Source organism: Panthera uncia, chromosome C2 (genome assembly GCF_023721935.1).
Source record: "Panthera uncia isolate 11264 chromosome C2, Puncia_PCG_1.0, whole genome shotgun sequence".
Taxonomy (NCBI): Eukaryota; Metazoa; Chordata; class Mammalia; order Carnivora; family Felidae; genus Panthera; species Panthera uncia.
Window position 1 is genome coordinate 154,555,996 of NC_064810.1, and position 15,340 is coordinate 154,571,335.

The 15,340-nt window shown below is 50.0% G+C and overlaps 1 protein-coding gene across 4 annotated transcripts in view; it reads left to right on the forward strand.

The window, feature by feature from the left end:
• ABHD5 (abhydrolase domain containing 5, lysophosphatidic acid acyltransferase) overlaps positions 1-14,769 on the forward strand; it is a 47,362-nt gene extending 32,593 nt beyond the window's left edge. The window contains exons 7-8 of one of the 4 annotated variants that reach the window (XR_007457442.1): positions 3,512-4,127; positions 4,884-4,972. Coding sequence is in view for 3 of the 4 variants with exons in the window: in XM_049629105.1 (XP_049485062.1) it covers positions 4,884-5,111 (228 nt within the window). In the remaining variant the exon portion in view is untranslated. Of the gene's footprint in view, positions 1-3,511; positions 4,768-4,883; positions 12,614-14,694 lie in introns of those variants that run through there. The other 3 variants (XM_049629108.1, XM_049629105.1, XM_049629107.1) reach the window with 3 other exon arrangements.
• The last annotated feature ends 571 nt before the right edge of the window (positions 14,770-15,340 follow it).

The window sequence follows — 15,340 nt, forward strand, 5'->3', positions numbered from 1 at the left end:
AGGTCACAATGATGGTTAAAACACCAAAACTAGGGGCGTCTGGGCTGCTTAGTGAGTTAAGTCTAACTCTTGGTTTCAGCTCGGGTCATGATCTCACAGTTCATGAGTTCAAGCCCCGCGTCAGGCTGTGTGCTGACAGTGCAGAGTCTGCTTGGGATATTCTCTCTCTCCCCCTCTTTGCCCCTCCCCCACTCACTCTCCCTTGAAAAGTAGATAAATATTTTGGGGCGCCTGGGTGGCGCAGTCGGTTAAGCATCCGACTTCAGCCAGGTCACGATCTCGCGGTCCGTGAGTTCGAGCCCCGCGTCAGGCTCTGGGCTGATGGCTCGGAGCCTGGAGCCTGTTTCCGATTCTGTGTCTCCCTCTCTCTCTGCCCCTCCCCCGTTCATGCTCTGTCTCTCTCTGTCCCAAAAATAAATAAAAAACGTTGAAAAAAAAAAAAAAAAAAAAGAAAAGTAAATAAATATTAAAAAAAAAAAACAAAAAAAACTATTTGGAGATGACTGGGGCTCCAACCCATTATTTTGAAAATTGCGAACTGGAAAAACAAAGCATTTATCCTGAGCATTTTGTGGATCCACTTGGCCTGATAAGGGAAAGTTCTTCACGTGAGAGTCATAGCTAGATGTCAGAGAAACGATAGGATTAACAAAGCACCATTTTGTCACTTCTAGTGAAATAATGGACCTAGACTGCTGAAAGGTGAAAGGTTGATGGGAAACGTTTTGTTGAATGGCCCGGGTTGATAAATGTGAACCCAGTGATCGATCTTAGTGTTACTAAAAAAGGAACAGCCAGAGGTTAATGCCTCCAATGTGTCGCAAGAGCAAGGACCCAACACCAGCGGTGTTGAATGAATTATTGGCCAAAACAAAACTTGAATGTAATCAAGCCTCCACGTCGGAAGATCAGTTTGTAAAGGTGTGGGATATTGAAGAACATGGTCAACAGCACACGAAATCCAGAATGTGGGAAATTCCACAGGACAGATTACCCAGCTTCTTCAACAAATTGCAGATGTAAAATAAAGAATGGATGGGGGCGCCTGGGTGGCTCAGTTGGTTGAGCGTCCGACTTCAGCTCAGGTCACGATCTCACGGTTCGTGAGTTCGAGCCCTGCGTCGGGCTCTGGGCTGATGGCTCAGAGCCTGGAGCCTGCTTCCGATCCTGTGTCTCCCTCTCTCTCTGCCCCTCCCCCATTCATGCTCTGTCTCTCTCTGTATCAAAAATAAATAAACATTAAAAAAAAAAAATGGATGGTTGGACTTAAAGACTAAGGAACATAACTTGTTTGCATCCTGATTTGAACAAAACCATCTTAGACTTTCTTTGAGACAGAAAAATTTAAGATGGCTTGGATATCAGATGATATTAAATAATTATTAATTATGGTGGGTAAAATGATATAGTGACTACATTTGTTTTTTTTAAAGCCCTTATCTATTAGACACACACACTGAAGTCTTTGTGGTCGAATTTATGACTGAAAATACTTAGGAAAAAGAGGGCAGGAAATAAAATGAGCAGAATGTTATGTTGAAGCTGAGTGACAGATATAGAGGGGCTTATATCGGGGGTTATTATTCTGTTCTACTCTGATGCATGCTTAAGAATTTCCATAACAGGAATTTAAGGATGGACGAGAACGGGGAGAGATGGAGACTGCCAGTATAGACAACTTTTTTTTTTTTTTTTTAGAAGTAAAGAGCAGCCAAGTGTTAATAGTAGAGGGGGAACCTGATGAATGACCCAGCAGAGAGGGGTGGGGGGGAAATGGTGTTGCAGGAGAGAATGGTGGGGGTGATGCACTAGCAAGGCTGAGGGCAAATAGGAATTCCCACATAACTTTCGGTAGGACTGTAAATAGCTATTACCCCTCGGCAGGTAATTTATATGGTAAAATTATAAATGTCACCTGACACAGCAATTTTGTTTCCAGTTCTCAGTCTCACAAATACATCAGCACCAATGTGCAAAAAACATCTACAAGATGTTTATTGCAGCATTGTAACATTAGAAGTCTGGAACCCAATATCTGCCTAAATTCTAATACATTCATACTCTGGAATATTATGCAGCCTTAAAAATGAGGTAGGTCTCAATATATAAGCGTATCAAATCATCCCATTGTGTACTTTAAACTTACATCATATGCCAGTAACATCTCAATGAAGCTGAAAAAATACGAGGTAGATCTATAATGTAGATCTCTAAGTGAAAATATGGAAAATTTTCAAAATATCTTTAATGAAAATAATGAAAAAGAACTAAGAATTGTGTGTGTATAATATATATATCACACACATACATATATGCACACATATATAAATACATATAGAAGAGTGTGTGCCTCAGAAGTTACATAAGGATATACTTTCATGCTGATATAAATAGACATTTTTGGGAGGATAAACATGTACATGAGTTTGTTAATAGCAGTTAGCTTTGAACAAGGGCAAGCCTGTTTTATATGTTCTTGTAAATTTCGGAACCTGGTGTATTCATTGTTTTGGTAAAAATACATAAATAGGAAAGAAAAACCCAACACCTTGGCTAATGCTAACTAGGTAAGAAAGTAACTTACCAGTTGTGGTGTTATCTGTGTGGATGTGCAGACCCAGACTCGGGAAAGAGGGGCAGGCGTTCAGAGTTGGTAAGGCTCTAAGCCTCAGTGATTTAATTAAAACTGAGCTCTAAAGTCACAATTTGTCTGCCTCTGTTCTAAAACAGAAACACGGTCCCGACAGGAAACTGCCCTCTTCATTTGTTTAATTTTGCATACACCTGTAGCAAGGGGCATCTGAATTAGGATATATATAGTTCTCTATACTTCTAAGTCTACTATATATAATATATATAAGTCTACTAAGATAAGATATATCTAAGTCTACTATATATAATATATATTATAATAGACATATATGTATATATCTTGATGTCTCTACCTTTTTCTCTCTCTCTCCCCATCTCATATGCACCACCATATCTCCTGCTATTTTAATGTTAAGTTAGAACTGATTAAAATGTATTTTTCTGTTTTCCGGCTGTAGCCTGGCTTTGGGATCACTTAATTAGATCAGCTCCCAGATTTAAGATTGGAGAACATTCTTAGCAAGTAGTTTTCCAAATGAATGGGTGAGGAATTCTAGTCCACCGTATGTTTTAATCCTTCAAAAAATTCTACATATTCAAGGCTTAACAGGTTTCCATGAAGAGCCCATTAATTGAAAATTTAGAATATCCCATGCCTACTTTTTCTTTAGTAACCATTGCAATCGTCCTGAGAGAGGGGTCGCTTGGCTGACAGACGTGAGGGCTGGGAGTTCCAAGTCAGTTTCGCCACATTGCAGGACACTGGACACTTGTGGAGACAGGGCCGCCTTTACTCCTTGGTAAAATCAGACACGTCAGTCACAATGACCAGCGTGGGGAGATTAAGTGCGTGACAGACATCGCTGCTGTGTCCGTCGTGTTGATTGCAAGTTGCGTCCTTGTTTTGTTATCTGTGAAGGTTTTTATAATTGGAACATAACAGCCACGGGAACAATTGAATGGGGCGACCAGGGTGCCAGACGCGAATGACCAGTATCTCACCTTCCTGAGCCAAGCAGCTTGCTAGATGCCTGCTGGCCTGCGAGAACCCCAGCAGGTCTTTAACACCTATCTGCTCAAGACTTGAAAGAGCTGCTTTCCGTGAAGTGGGAGAAGCACCAGGGTAAGGGGGTCTGGGGAGTCCAAGAGAGCAGCGGGGGAAGGCCTCATGCTGACGGACGGCTGTCTCGTCTCTCCGTGGCGCTCTTCCATATCAAGGAGGTTTCTGTGATGCTCTTCGGGGAGAAGCATCTCCTCCGTGCTTCCGAACGACCTCTCAGCTTCGTGTGGCCGGCACCGAGGATTCAGGCAGCTGACACATCTTCTTGGCAGATGACAGACTTCCTTGGCCACGACAGACGCCACGCCCTCAAGCGCAGCCTGTTTTGGCAAAAGCTAAGCATGAGATGTGGACCGTGCCAGCTCTCAGAGCCGCCAAGCACAAACTCTCGTGTGTCTGAGTCATCGAGGCTGCTTGTTACAAGCGCACAGTCGAGGCACTGTACCCAAGAGATTCTGATTCTGCAGATCTGTGGGTAGGGACTGGGAATCTACATTTTCAACGGGCGCAACCCCCCCCCGCCCCCAATTCCTCAATACGTCGGAGCGGGGAGTGTCGATTCTGTGGTTCATCAGTCGGTTGGGTTGGACTCGACTTGCAGACGCTGTTTCTCGGCGGCCGCTGAGGTCTCATCGGCTGTGGTCTGCCCTCTGCACACAGCCAGAAACGGGCAGAGGTCACAGTCAGACCTGGGGCTCCGGTCTGTGGCTTTGCAGGGCTCCCTCCTCATTTTGCAGTGGCCGTGCTTGCCCTGAACTCTGTCTTCTGCTTCTTAAAACCCAGACTCCCGGTTTTCCACCGGAGTTCTGGGCCTCTCCCCACCTTGTGGCTTCTCTTAGGCTAAGAACTGGGACTTAGCTGTTCGCTCCCAGACTTTGGGAATCACCGTCCCCTAGTGTTCTTTCCGTACAAGCTTGAGACTTGGCTAGGTGGAGGCGGGCTTTGCTGTAACACACACTTGCGTGTTATTTCTGTACCTACTTTACTCACCCTCAGACTGTTGTGGCCACATCTAGCGATCCGTGGATGTTTCGGTTTACCGGAAAAATGTAAATAAGAATTAGCCCAGGCAGGAAAAGCAGTGTGGGTATTTGCACTGCTTTTAGAGAATGAGGCCCCACACTTAGCTGAGATGAAAACCAAATATAGTTTGCCGTCAATATCCCGTCTGGAAACCACCATTTCTGTCTCCTCTCTCTAAGGCTGCCTTTTTTCTTTTTTTTTTTTTAAGCCCGTCTATCCTGAGCTTTCAGTGGCCTCACAGGCCTTGCTCTCCCTGCCACCGAGGGCTCCAGAAACTTGCAACATTTCACTGGTACACTGTTCCGGAGGCCTCTGCCCTCTCTGGAATTTACTTCTCCTGTTTATGGTTGGAGCCAGGCTGGTTCGCTGTCATCCAGTAGCCTTAGTGCCGCAAATTTTTACGAAGCCGACAGAAGCAAAACGGTTGAATTCTTGAGGAATGCCAGATTCGACTTCGGTTGGTGGAGAGGTGCAATATTCTGCCTTACTCGGAACCCCGCGGCGTCAACTGTAGTGGAAGATTAGTGAAGGCTTAGTAGCCTGGAAGCCGGCAACAGGCTCGAGGGGTGAACGCTTTCAAACTTCCTCATTGCTGATGGAGACTATTCCCAGTCCCCTAAAACTAACCCCCAAAACCCTAAAGGGTGATCACGCTCCTGACACGTTCCCTCCGCATCTCCGCCGTCCAATGCCGATCACAAAGGAGTTTGAAAATAATGATCTGATCTCAGAAGGGGTTTGTTTACTATGCTGATTCGGAGGAGGGAGGATCTGGAATTCCGGTAATCACAGTCCTGTGACCTGTGAATTGGGGCTCTGACACGTACCTCATCATTAATCTTTGGCCTGGGGGGACAGGAGCCGGTCGTTAGGTCAGAGGTCGCACACATACCTCTCCTCCAACTACCGGAGACACCGCTGAGAGCCCGGAAGGGGAATAAGGCCTGAGCGCCGAAAACAGCCACCACTGAGCCTTGAACATAAGACCCCGGGTGCAGGAAGACGCAGAGATCCTCCCTCAACACTCAAGCAGCTGGCATTCTCACCACAGATGGAAACTGCTCTTTTCAATCTGCTGGGAGGCTTGTAAGAGCAAGGGTTTCCTGGCTCCTGAGAGACTGGGCAGCAAGGAATAAGCTGGTGCCTGTTCCACCCTGGCTACCAGTTCTGTGGACCTCATAATCGCGTGGGTTCCATCCTAAGGCCAATGTGCAGCTGCGGAAGTGTGTATGAGGAGGGTGGGGGGTGGGACAAGGTACATTTAACAGGTATCTCCAGGGGCGCCTGGGTGGCTCAGTCGGTTGAGCGTCCGACTTCGGCTCAGGCCATGATCTCACGGTCCGGGAGCTCGAGCCCCGCGTCGGGCTCTGTGCTGACAGCTCGGAGCCTGGAGCCCGCTTTGGATTCTGTGTCTCCCTCTCTCTCTCTCTGCCCCTCCCCTGCTCATGCTTTATCCCTCTCTGTCTCAAAAATAAATAAAACCATTTTAAAAAACTAAAGAAAAAAGAGTGAGAGCAAAATAACGATGCTCTTGAACTTGCAAAATCCCAGCCGAGGCTGGATGTACAATTTGTGGGGCGCAAAATGAAATAGTGGAGCCTCTCGTTAGAAACTATATTAGGAATTTTAGCGTGGCAACAATGGCAGAAGAGTCAGAGTCACTGTGATGCGATGAGGGAAAGGCTGCCAGCCATTGCTGGCTCTGAAGGGGCAAAGGGGGCCCGAGTCAAGGAACGCAGGCAGCTTCCAGAAGCCGGGATGGCAAAGAAGTGCGTTGTCTCCCAGAGCAGCCTGAGGTAACACACCTTGATTTTAGCCCAGCCAGAGCCATTTGGACGTTGGGCCCCCAGAACCGTAAGACGATAAATCTGGGCTCTTTTAAACCACCGACTTGGTGGTGACGGGTTACAGCAGCAGTGGGAAGTTATTTTGCCCTCGGTGACAGAGACAGACTCTCAACTAATACAAAATCAAAGCCGGGACGAAACAAATACTCCAAAACGCTGGGGTGGAAATTCAGTTGTCTGCCATCGACACGAGAACAACAACATCAAACGAGTTGTGAAGCTTTCTTCACTCTAACGTACGTGTTCCACATGTATGTGTGCCAGCCAGGGAGCTAACTAAGCGAACAGGACGGATGAGCCTCTGGTCTTGAACGTGTCCCGGGCACTTAAGGCTGGGGAGAGGAGCGGTTTAAAAGGCATTCGTTTAGGGGCACCTGGTGGCTCAGTCGGTTAAGCGTCCGACTTCGGCTCAGGTCACGATCTCGCGGTCCAGGAGTTTGAGCCCCGTGTCGGGCTCTGTGCTGACAGCTCAGAGCCTGGAGCCTGTTTCGGATTCTGTGTCTCCCTCTTTCTGACCCTCCCCCGTTCATGCTCTGTCTCTCTCTGTCTCAAAAATAAACATTAAAAAAAAATTTTTTTAAAGGCATTCGTTTAGATCTACATAAATAATTACAGCTTCTAGGAGCACTGGGATGCACACTCTGGGCGCTGCCGTTGAGACTCTGTGGCTGGTGGCCAGGGACACGTCGAAGAGTGGATCTTCAGCTGGGGGACAGGCTGCAGGACGCGGCCTCCCTTCTCAGAAAAGGGTGAGGTGACCTCAGCAGGTGCCGCTCGGAGCTTCTGCTCTGGGGAAAGATGGACTGACGGCCCCAGAAGCGGCCCCTCCAGACCCGCCTCTGTGTTCCCCTCGAGGCCACACTTATCCCAGCCAGCCCCAGCCAGTGACCGAGCGTGGTGGGGGGCTCAGCAGCCAGGCGTCCCTGCCTGACGTGGGGCTCGCCCAGCGGGCACTCCCCGGCCACTGCCAGAAGCCTTCCTGGAGCCTCACCGTGGTCTGTGACCTTCATGTCTCGTTTCCTTCTTCTGTCTTCCCTTTCGCACAGGTCAGCCCGCCCTGCCTCCTCCAGCTCCTTCTCTTCTGGAGGCGTTTTCCTCTGCAAAGGCCTTGAGCACCTACTGCTGTGTGACAAATTACCACAAAATTAGCGGCTTAAAGCAAAACATATTTATTATCTCACAGCTTGTGGATGAGGAACCTGGGCACGGGGTCACTCGTCCTGTGCCTCAGGACCTTTCCCAAGGCTGCAGTTATGACGGCGCCCAGGGTGGGGCTCTCATCTGAAGGCTTGAGTGGGGAAGGACTTTTCCAGGCGCACGTGGTTGCCGGGGGGGATTCAGTTCCACTCGGCCTGATAGATGGAGGGCTTCCGTTCCTGCCTGGTTGTCAGCTGAGGCCACCCTCAGTCCTTTGCCATGTGAACCTCCCCGGTGTGGTCACTCCGCTCACCAAAGCTTGTAAGCTAAGAAGGCAATGGAATGGGCCGCCAAGACAGAAATTACCATCTTAGGCACTGTAATCACAGAAGTAACACCTTCTCAGCTTTGCCAGGTTCTGTTGGTTAGAAGAAGTCACGTGACTCCCCCACACTCCAGGGAGGGAGGGGCTCACACAGAGGCACGGACACCAGCTAGCAGGGGTTGCTGGGACGGCTTTCAGCCTGTTTGCCGCCGTGTGCCTTCTCAGTAGGGTCTGCCAGCTGCCGGAGACCCGGTGGTGCCCTCGGTCTCCAGAAAGCCCTGCCTGGTCTCCCTGAAGTCGGCAGAGCAAATGTCTTGCCCATAAACATCTCGCGTGGGTTCAAAGGCAATCATGTAGCCACTATTTGTCCAATGAACATATCGATGTGTTGCAAATGAAGGCGGCTTTGAGAAAACAGAGTCTGGCACCGCTAATAGGTTGTTTTAGATTTGCATCATAAAACCGATTTGTCAGTTTTGTGTATTAAAAGGTCAAAATTTCAAGCCATGCAATAAAAAAAAAAAAAAAAGAGCTTAAACATTCAAGAACAAAATTTTCCACAGTACACCCTTGTGTTTGCCTTTCACATCTGGACCATTGTCCTAGTCTTGCCCTTCTCGGCCGTTTACATTGGAATCACGTTTCTCTTGAAGAAACTGGAACAAATACAGCACTTCCTTTTAAATGTCCTTTTCTCAGAGAGAAAAAACATATTTTTGGATACATAGATACTTTTCCAGAAGAATAGTGCCATAAAATTTTAAAAGACTGTGTGCAAAGCGCAGTGACTGCGTTAGGTGAACCCCCTCCATTGGTGCCTGTTAGATGACGTTCGTTGAGAATTGATTCTCTAACACCGCCGCCGGTTTTTTCCCGGCACAAGAATCAGGCCGGTGCTCACCCTGCAAAGCCGTGTCGGAAAGTCAGGAAGCCCGGACTCTTGTCCCAGCTCTAGCACAGATGAGCTCCCCGTCTGTACTACGGTTTTGTTGTTTGCGGGAGGAGAGGTTCAGATGAAAAATCTCTCTGAGCCTTTCAGGGACCTGTCAGTCCACAGTGAGCTCTCAGGGGTGAACATGATTAGGTGCTGTGGTTCTCCAGCCGGATCCCCTTTACTGGGCTTGTGCCAAAGGAGCCATAGACAATATGTAGAGGAACGGGTGTGGCTGGGAGCCAATACAGCTTTCCAAAACCAGCCACCCAGTCTGTGGGCCAAAGTTTGCCCACTCCTGTGGACTTGAGCAGTGCACAGACTGCACCATCATACGTGACATGCACATCATACATTACAATCTAGACGGTGCTACCCTGGGAATGGCTAAGTATTGGGGCCCGGAGAGCAGCACCCTGGTCCTTGGTGGGGTGGGAGTGACGGAATGTGGAAGGACCTCGGAGAAGAAAGTGGGATGGCCACCTAACCTGCCCAAAGGTTTATGCCCTCCAGGAAAATCAGGCTCTCCGCAGTTGACAAGAGGGTGTAGGATGACGTGAGGCCCTGTTTCCCAGGGTGTGAGGAAAGCAGGTGGACCTGGTGACCTGCTCTCATGGAATCTGGCCACCCTGCTTCGTAGGTGCAGCTCTGCTCCTGCGTGGAAGCGGGGTGTGGCCAGGTCAGCATTACAGAAGGAAACCCTCTCGTGGCAGCACCACACGTGTGGGAATGGACTAGAAAGGTCTTAGTCCTCACTTCCCTGGAACTCCATTCCTGGGCTCCCGGGGCTGTGGGCCAGTGCAAAGCCGGTTAAACCTTCGGCTGTTCCCAGCAGCAGCAACTCCAGCAGCCCAAGAACAGGACAAAATGCAGGAGAGAGATTGAAGAAGGAGCTGCTTTGAGCGGATCGGGCCGGGATTGGATAAGGCGGGTGGAAAACGCATTTGTCTGACAAGCTCCAGGCTGCTGGCGAAGCCCGTCGTGAGGAGTTCTGCCCAGCACGTGCTGGGACACAGTGCCATGCTCAGGAGTCGGGGGCGAATGAGACGAGGCTGGAAGAATGGACGTGGGCCAGGGAGGGAGAGGTGGGGAGAGCGAGGAGGTCCTGCTGGGACATGGGTAAGGCCGTTGCTTCCCGGGAATCCGGTCTGCTCAGCAGGGCCGTGAGCATTACCTCCCAAGGGAGACTCACGGGCCTGGTTCCGGCGGGGACAGAGGCATCTCCCCGTGCTGCTTTTAAAATCCTGATCTCGGCTGTGGAGTGGGGGACCCATCACGTGGCCGTAACGTTCATACCGCTTGCCCGGAAATTAAACTCAAGCAAACTTCTCATCTCTTGCTTTGACTCAAGGCCCCGGGGGTGTCCCGCTCCGAAGCTGGCCATGTACTCAGGAGCTGAAGGGGAATAACTCAGGAAAGTCTACGGACTGATCACCACCAGGAAGGGGGAACCAAAAATAGTTTTCTAAAAATGATCTCCAGAGAAAGGAGCCCTCTCAGGGCTTCTGAGACCTGCACAGGTGGGCGGCTTCATGGGGGCAGAGGAATGCCCGGCATTGAAGCTGGTCACGTGGCAGAGTAGCCTTGGGGTTCGTGTTAAAACTTCCGAGGCCCAGCCTACTGAATCAGACTCTCGGCACGGAGGTCAGGGGTCTGTCTTTGCCGAGTTTCTTGAGTGCGTCGGACGTGCGGCCTGGTTTTTGGAATCCTGGCCTACGGGCCTCTCGAGACTTCTGCGGGCCCTGGAACAGAGCTGAAGTGACTGCCCCCAAACTGTGCCCATGCTGCCCCTGGCCTCTCTGCCCGACTCTGCTACGGTCTGGCAGACGGAGCCAGGAAGTTCAGGGTTAGGACGCGGTTCCTGCCGCCAAGAGCCCCCAGTACCGTGTTTAAGCACGGCACCAGCCGCGTGCCTTCCACCCCCACAGAAGGAAGGGAGGGGAACCAGCCCTCGAATGGAGCAAACACGACGAAGGGACTGAGCTGTTCCACTGTGTCCTGTTGTCGTTGTGCTTGTTGGTTTACATGCCGATGAAAATCCAAAGGGGCCGTGTCGTACCGCTCTCAAAGGCAGTTGATACAAGGGGTCCTTCGTTTCTATGAGCACCTGCAAAATTCTATCAGCAAAGTCAGAAAGTGCACAAAGAGAAAGGAGAGGAAGTTGGAAGAGTTGGAAAATGTGCTAAATGCACGCGGTGATGAAGACGGTGTGCAAGGCAGAGCGACGGCAAAACCCACCGTCCGATGGTCACCACGGAAGGCAAATACCCGGCTGGACATACAAACTGGAAGCACATTCGGGTTAGAATGAAAACGTGTAGGAATAGAGGATTAGATCCAGAAAATCACTCAGGCAGAGCATTTAAAAAAGGCATAGAACTATCAGCATTTGCTAGACTTCTCCGGTGAAGCCATCTGGGCCTGGAGGTGTCTTTTTGGGAGCTTGTTAATTACAAACCCAACTTCTTTCACGGCCGAATGGTCCTATAACCATTAGAGAAATTGAATTCAGAATGTAAAAGCTCCGGAAGAAATAAGCCTCTTCTGGTTTCAGCTGTGACGTGTAGAGGACAGAGCAGTCCTTACTCCCGCCCTTAAGAGAAAGCTGGAAAACCCAGAAGTCCAGGGTTTCTCTAGGACTCCTCACAGAACGGAGGCCACAGGGCAAGCTGCCACTCTAGAGCCAAAGACTCACGGCCAGAGGTGGGTTTACTTGGAGCAGAAGCTAATGTAAACTGGGGCAAGAGGATTTTCAAGGACAAAACAGACAAAGGGATGCTGTCCTTGGTAGATAAAGGACTTGTACCTGCGGGTAGGGGCTGGGCACAGATTCCAGAGAGAGCACGCGCCAGTTAGACATTAAAAAAACGCTCCAGACAGTTAAGAAAAAAATGTTCTGGGGCACCTGGGTGGCTCAGTCGATTAGGCGTCCGACTCTTGATTTCGGCTCAGGTCATCATCTCATGGTTCGTGAGATCGAGCCCCGCGCTGGGCTCCACGCTGACAGTGCAAAGGCTGCCTTGGATTCTCTCTCTCCCTCTCCCTCCCAATCTCAAAATAAATAAATGAACTTTAAAAAAAATGAAAAAAATGTTCAAATTAACTCATGATGCAAGAAAAGCAAGTTATACCAAAGAGCTAGGCTTCTGAAATTCTTGCTAAGCTGACTGGCATGCACATATTCTCTGGTGGCCACATTACGGGGTCACATCCTTTCTAGAAGGAATTTGGCAGCCGGTGTCACAGGGACTTTACGCACTGGGTGCCCTTTTCCCTGGTAACTCCAATTCTAGAAAATGCCTGGAGGAGACAAACACGCTTCAGGTCAAGATTCACACACAGAGATGTTCGCCTCAGCACATTCCAAATGCTGGTGAGAAGCGGGTGTGTAAAAAATTTATGGAACATATACTATAATGAAGGTTAAGGATCCATTAAAATTCTGCTTAGAAAAAGTTCTTAAAAATTTGATGAAAATGCTTATGGTAGAGCGTCAAGGGGAAAAAAGAATACAGATGCGTGGCAGTCAAAGGAAATAAGATTGCTTAAAAGCAATCAAAAGGAAATATATAAAATCTTAAAAGAGTTTATGTCTGGGCAGTAGCTGGTAGGGTGATTGGAAAATACAGATACATGTTTTACACACGACGGGTTCAATAATAAACATGCATTTTTATGTTGACTTCCAAAAATCTTTTTTGTTGAGCTTTAAAAACCTTTTTTGACTATAAAAGTAAATCAACTCAGTGAAAGTTAATTAACTCGAACAATGTGTTGAAATAATTAAATTGATAAGAAAACTCATTGAATTTTTAAAAAGCACTAAAACTACTTACTGTAATTATATAAATTCTATATACACAGAAAATGATTTAATGATGGGAAGAAAAGGAGACAGGGTGGGCAGTTAGCCCCTGTAGACACCAGTGTGTGTGTGATAGAGAATTTGCGGGATTCCTTTATGCATGCAGATCAGAGAGCAGTACTTTGTCCGTTCTTCTATTCTTTTAAAAAGCATTTGAAAGGCAGAAAAAATGACCAATTATAACTCTTAGATTCAACAAACGCCATTGTCTTTGCCATATTCGGATTCCCTTCTTTTTAAGAACATAAACATCGTGGACACGTTTGAATTCCCTCCTTACACCCCCACCCCCTCCAGCTCATCTTCTCCACCCACCGCCTCCTGTCACACTCGCACCTCCTTTGTCGGTTTTCTGCTTTCCTACCCCGAGAAGCTGTCAGAGTTCTGGCTCTGAGCTCCATTCATTTGTGCGCCCAGTGCAGCAGGGGGTGCGGGGAGAGGGGTGTGCAGGGCGCCCGCTCCCACCCCCACGAGCCTGTCTGTGCAGCCTGGCCCGCCGCCTCCCTGTGACCATGTACATCAAAAGGAACCCCCCCCCCCACACTCAGAGGCCCCGGGAAGCTCCCCCTGCCCCTCCCGTGACGAAGTGACCTGGAAAAGTCTTCTCCCACGGGACAGCCTCTTCCTTGGTACCAGAGGCATCTGGGCTGCACCCTGTGGCCACTTTAGGCTGGGGGGTAGCAACCCCCCCATCTGTCCCGACGCAGCAGCCTGTCTTCCTAGGCTTCCTTTTAATTTTTTTTTTTTTACATTTTATTTATTTTTGAGAGAGAGAGAGAGAGAGAGAGAGCACAAGTGGGGGAGGGGCAGAGAGCGAGGGAGACACAGAATCCCAAGCAGGCTCCAGGCTCCGAGCCATCAGCACAGAGCCCAGTGCAGGGCTCAAACTCACGAACTGAGAGACTATCACCTGAGCCGAAGTCGGTTGCCTAACTGACTGAGTCACCCAGGCACCCCAAAATGTTTTTTTTTAATTTTGTTTTATTCACTTTTGAGAGACAGAGAGAGACAGAGCATGAGCTGGGGAGGGGCAGAGAGCGAGGGAGACGCAGAATCCCAAGCAGGCTCCAGGCTCCCAGCTGTCAGCACAGAGCCCGACGAGGGGCTCGAATCCACGAACGATGAGTCATGACCCGAGCTGAAGTCGGACGCCCGACCGACTGAGCCCCCCAGGCACCCCTCTGGCCTTCCTCTTGTTGTCTCGTGCATGGGAAGTTGGAGGAGTGGTTTCCCACATTACTTCCTTCGGGCACGGGAAGGCAGGGAGAAGCTGGGGGCCACTATGCCTGAATGCTGGGTTCACTTCTCATTCATCAGGGACTTATGGAGCCTCGGGGCGCCTGGGTGGCTCAGTCGGTTAAGCGTCTCTTGGTTTCAGCTCGGGTCACCGTCTCACGGTTTGTGGGATTGAGCCCGCGTCGGGCTCTGCACTGCGCAGGGAGCCTGCTTGGGGTTCTCTCTCTCTCCCTCTCTCTCTGCCCCTCCTCAACTCGTGCGTGCACCCTCTTACTCTCTCAAAATAAATAAATAAACATCAAAAAATAAAAAGATTTACGGAGCCTCTACTATACCAGAAGCTCTCTCCTGGGCTCGGGCAACACCGTTTCGAGTAGATGTAAATGCAGTTTCCTGTCTGGATCGGTTGCCTCTAGCCCATTGTAATAAGTTACCATGGACTTTGGCTTAAAGCAGCACAAACTCACCATGTGGTAGTTCCAGATGTCGGTGGGGCTGGTTTCCTCCGAAAGCTTCCGAGGAGAGCCTGCTTCCGGCCTTCTCCAGCTGCAGAGGCCGTCTACACTCCTCAGTTCGTGTCCCCTCCTCCACCCTCGCAGCACCTCCCTCCTGCCTGCCGCTACTTCTGCCCTCCCATCTCCTCCTTCTGACCTCTGGCTCTCTTGCTCCCCCCTATAGGGATCCCCGTGATGACACGACGCCTCGTCTTGGCTGATCGCCCTACCTCAAGAGCCCGAAGTTGATCACACCCGCAAAGCCCTCTTTGCCAGCAGGCACTGTGTTGCAGGTTCTGGGGATTTGGAGGTGGGCATCTCTGGGGAAGGGGGCACCGTTCTGCCCACCACCCCGTCCCCACGGCAGCTTTCACCCGGGGAGCTGCTACATACATCACGGCAAGTGAAAGCGTGGAGGGGCGGACAGAGGCATCAGGGAGGTGAGGGAGTGACCCTCAGGCCGAGGCCTGGAGGCTGAGAAGGACTCCTCACGCAGAGTGGAAAGGGAAGGGCAGTTCGCACAAAGGGAGCGGCCCTTGCGGAGGCCGGGTGGCAGGACAGGGCTGGGTCAGGATGAGGGACTATTTGAAGCTTGCCGGTCAGGAGGCGGGAGAGGAGGCAAGAGAGGCCCGAGACGAGGCCAAAGGGGAAAGCAGGGGCCAGACCCTTCGGGCCTGAGGGATTTGGTTCCGGGTCGCTTCCTTAAATCAGTGGATGGGCGCAGCCGGGGATGACTCACTGACTCGCGTCCCGCCGCATTGTGTGGGAAAGATGCCGGGAGGGCGTTCTGACCTAGGCCTGCGTGATGGACGGAATAATGGCTCCTCTGG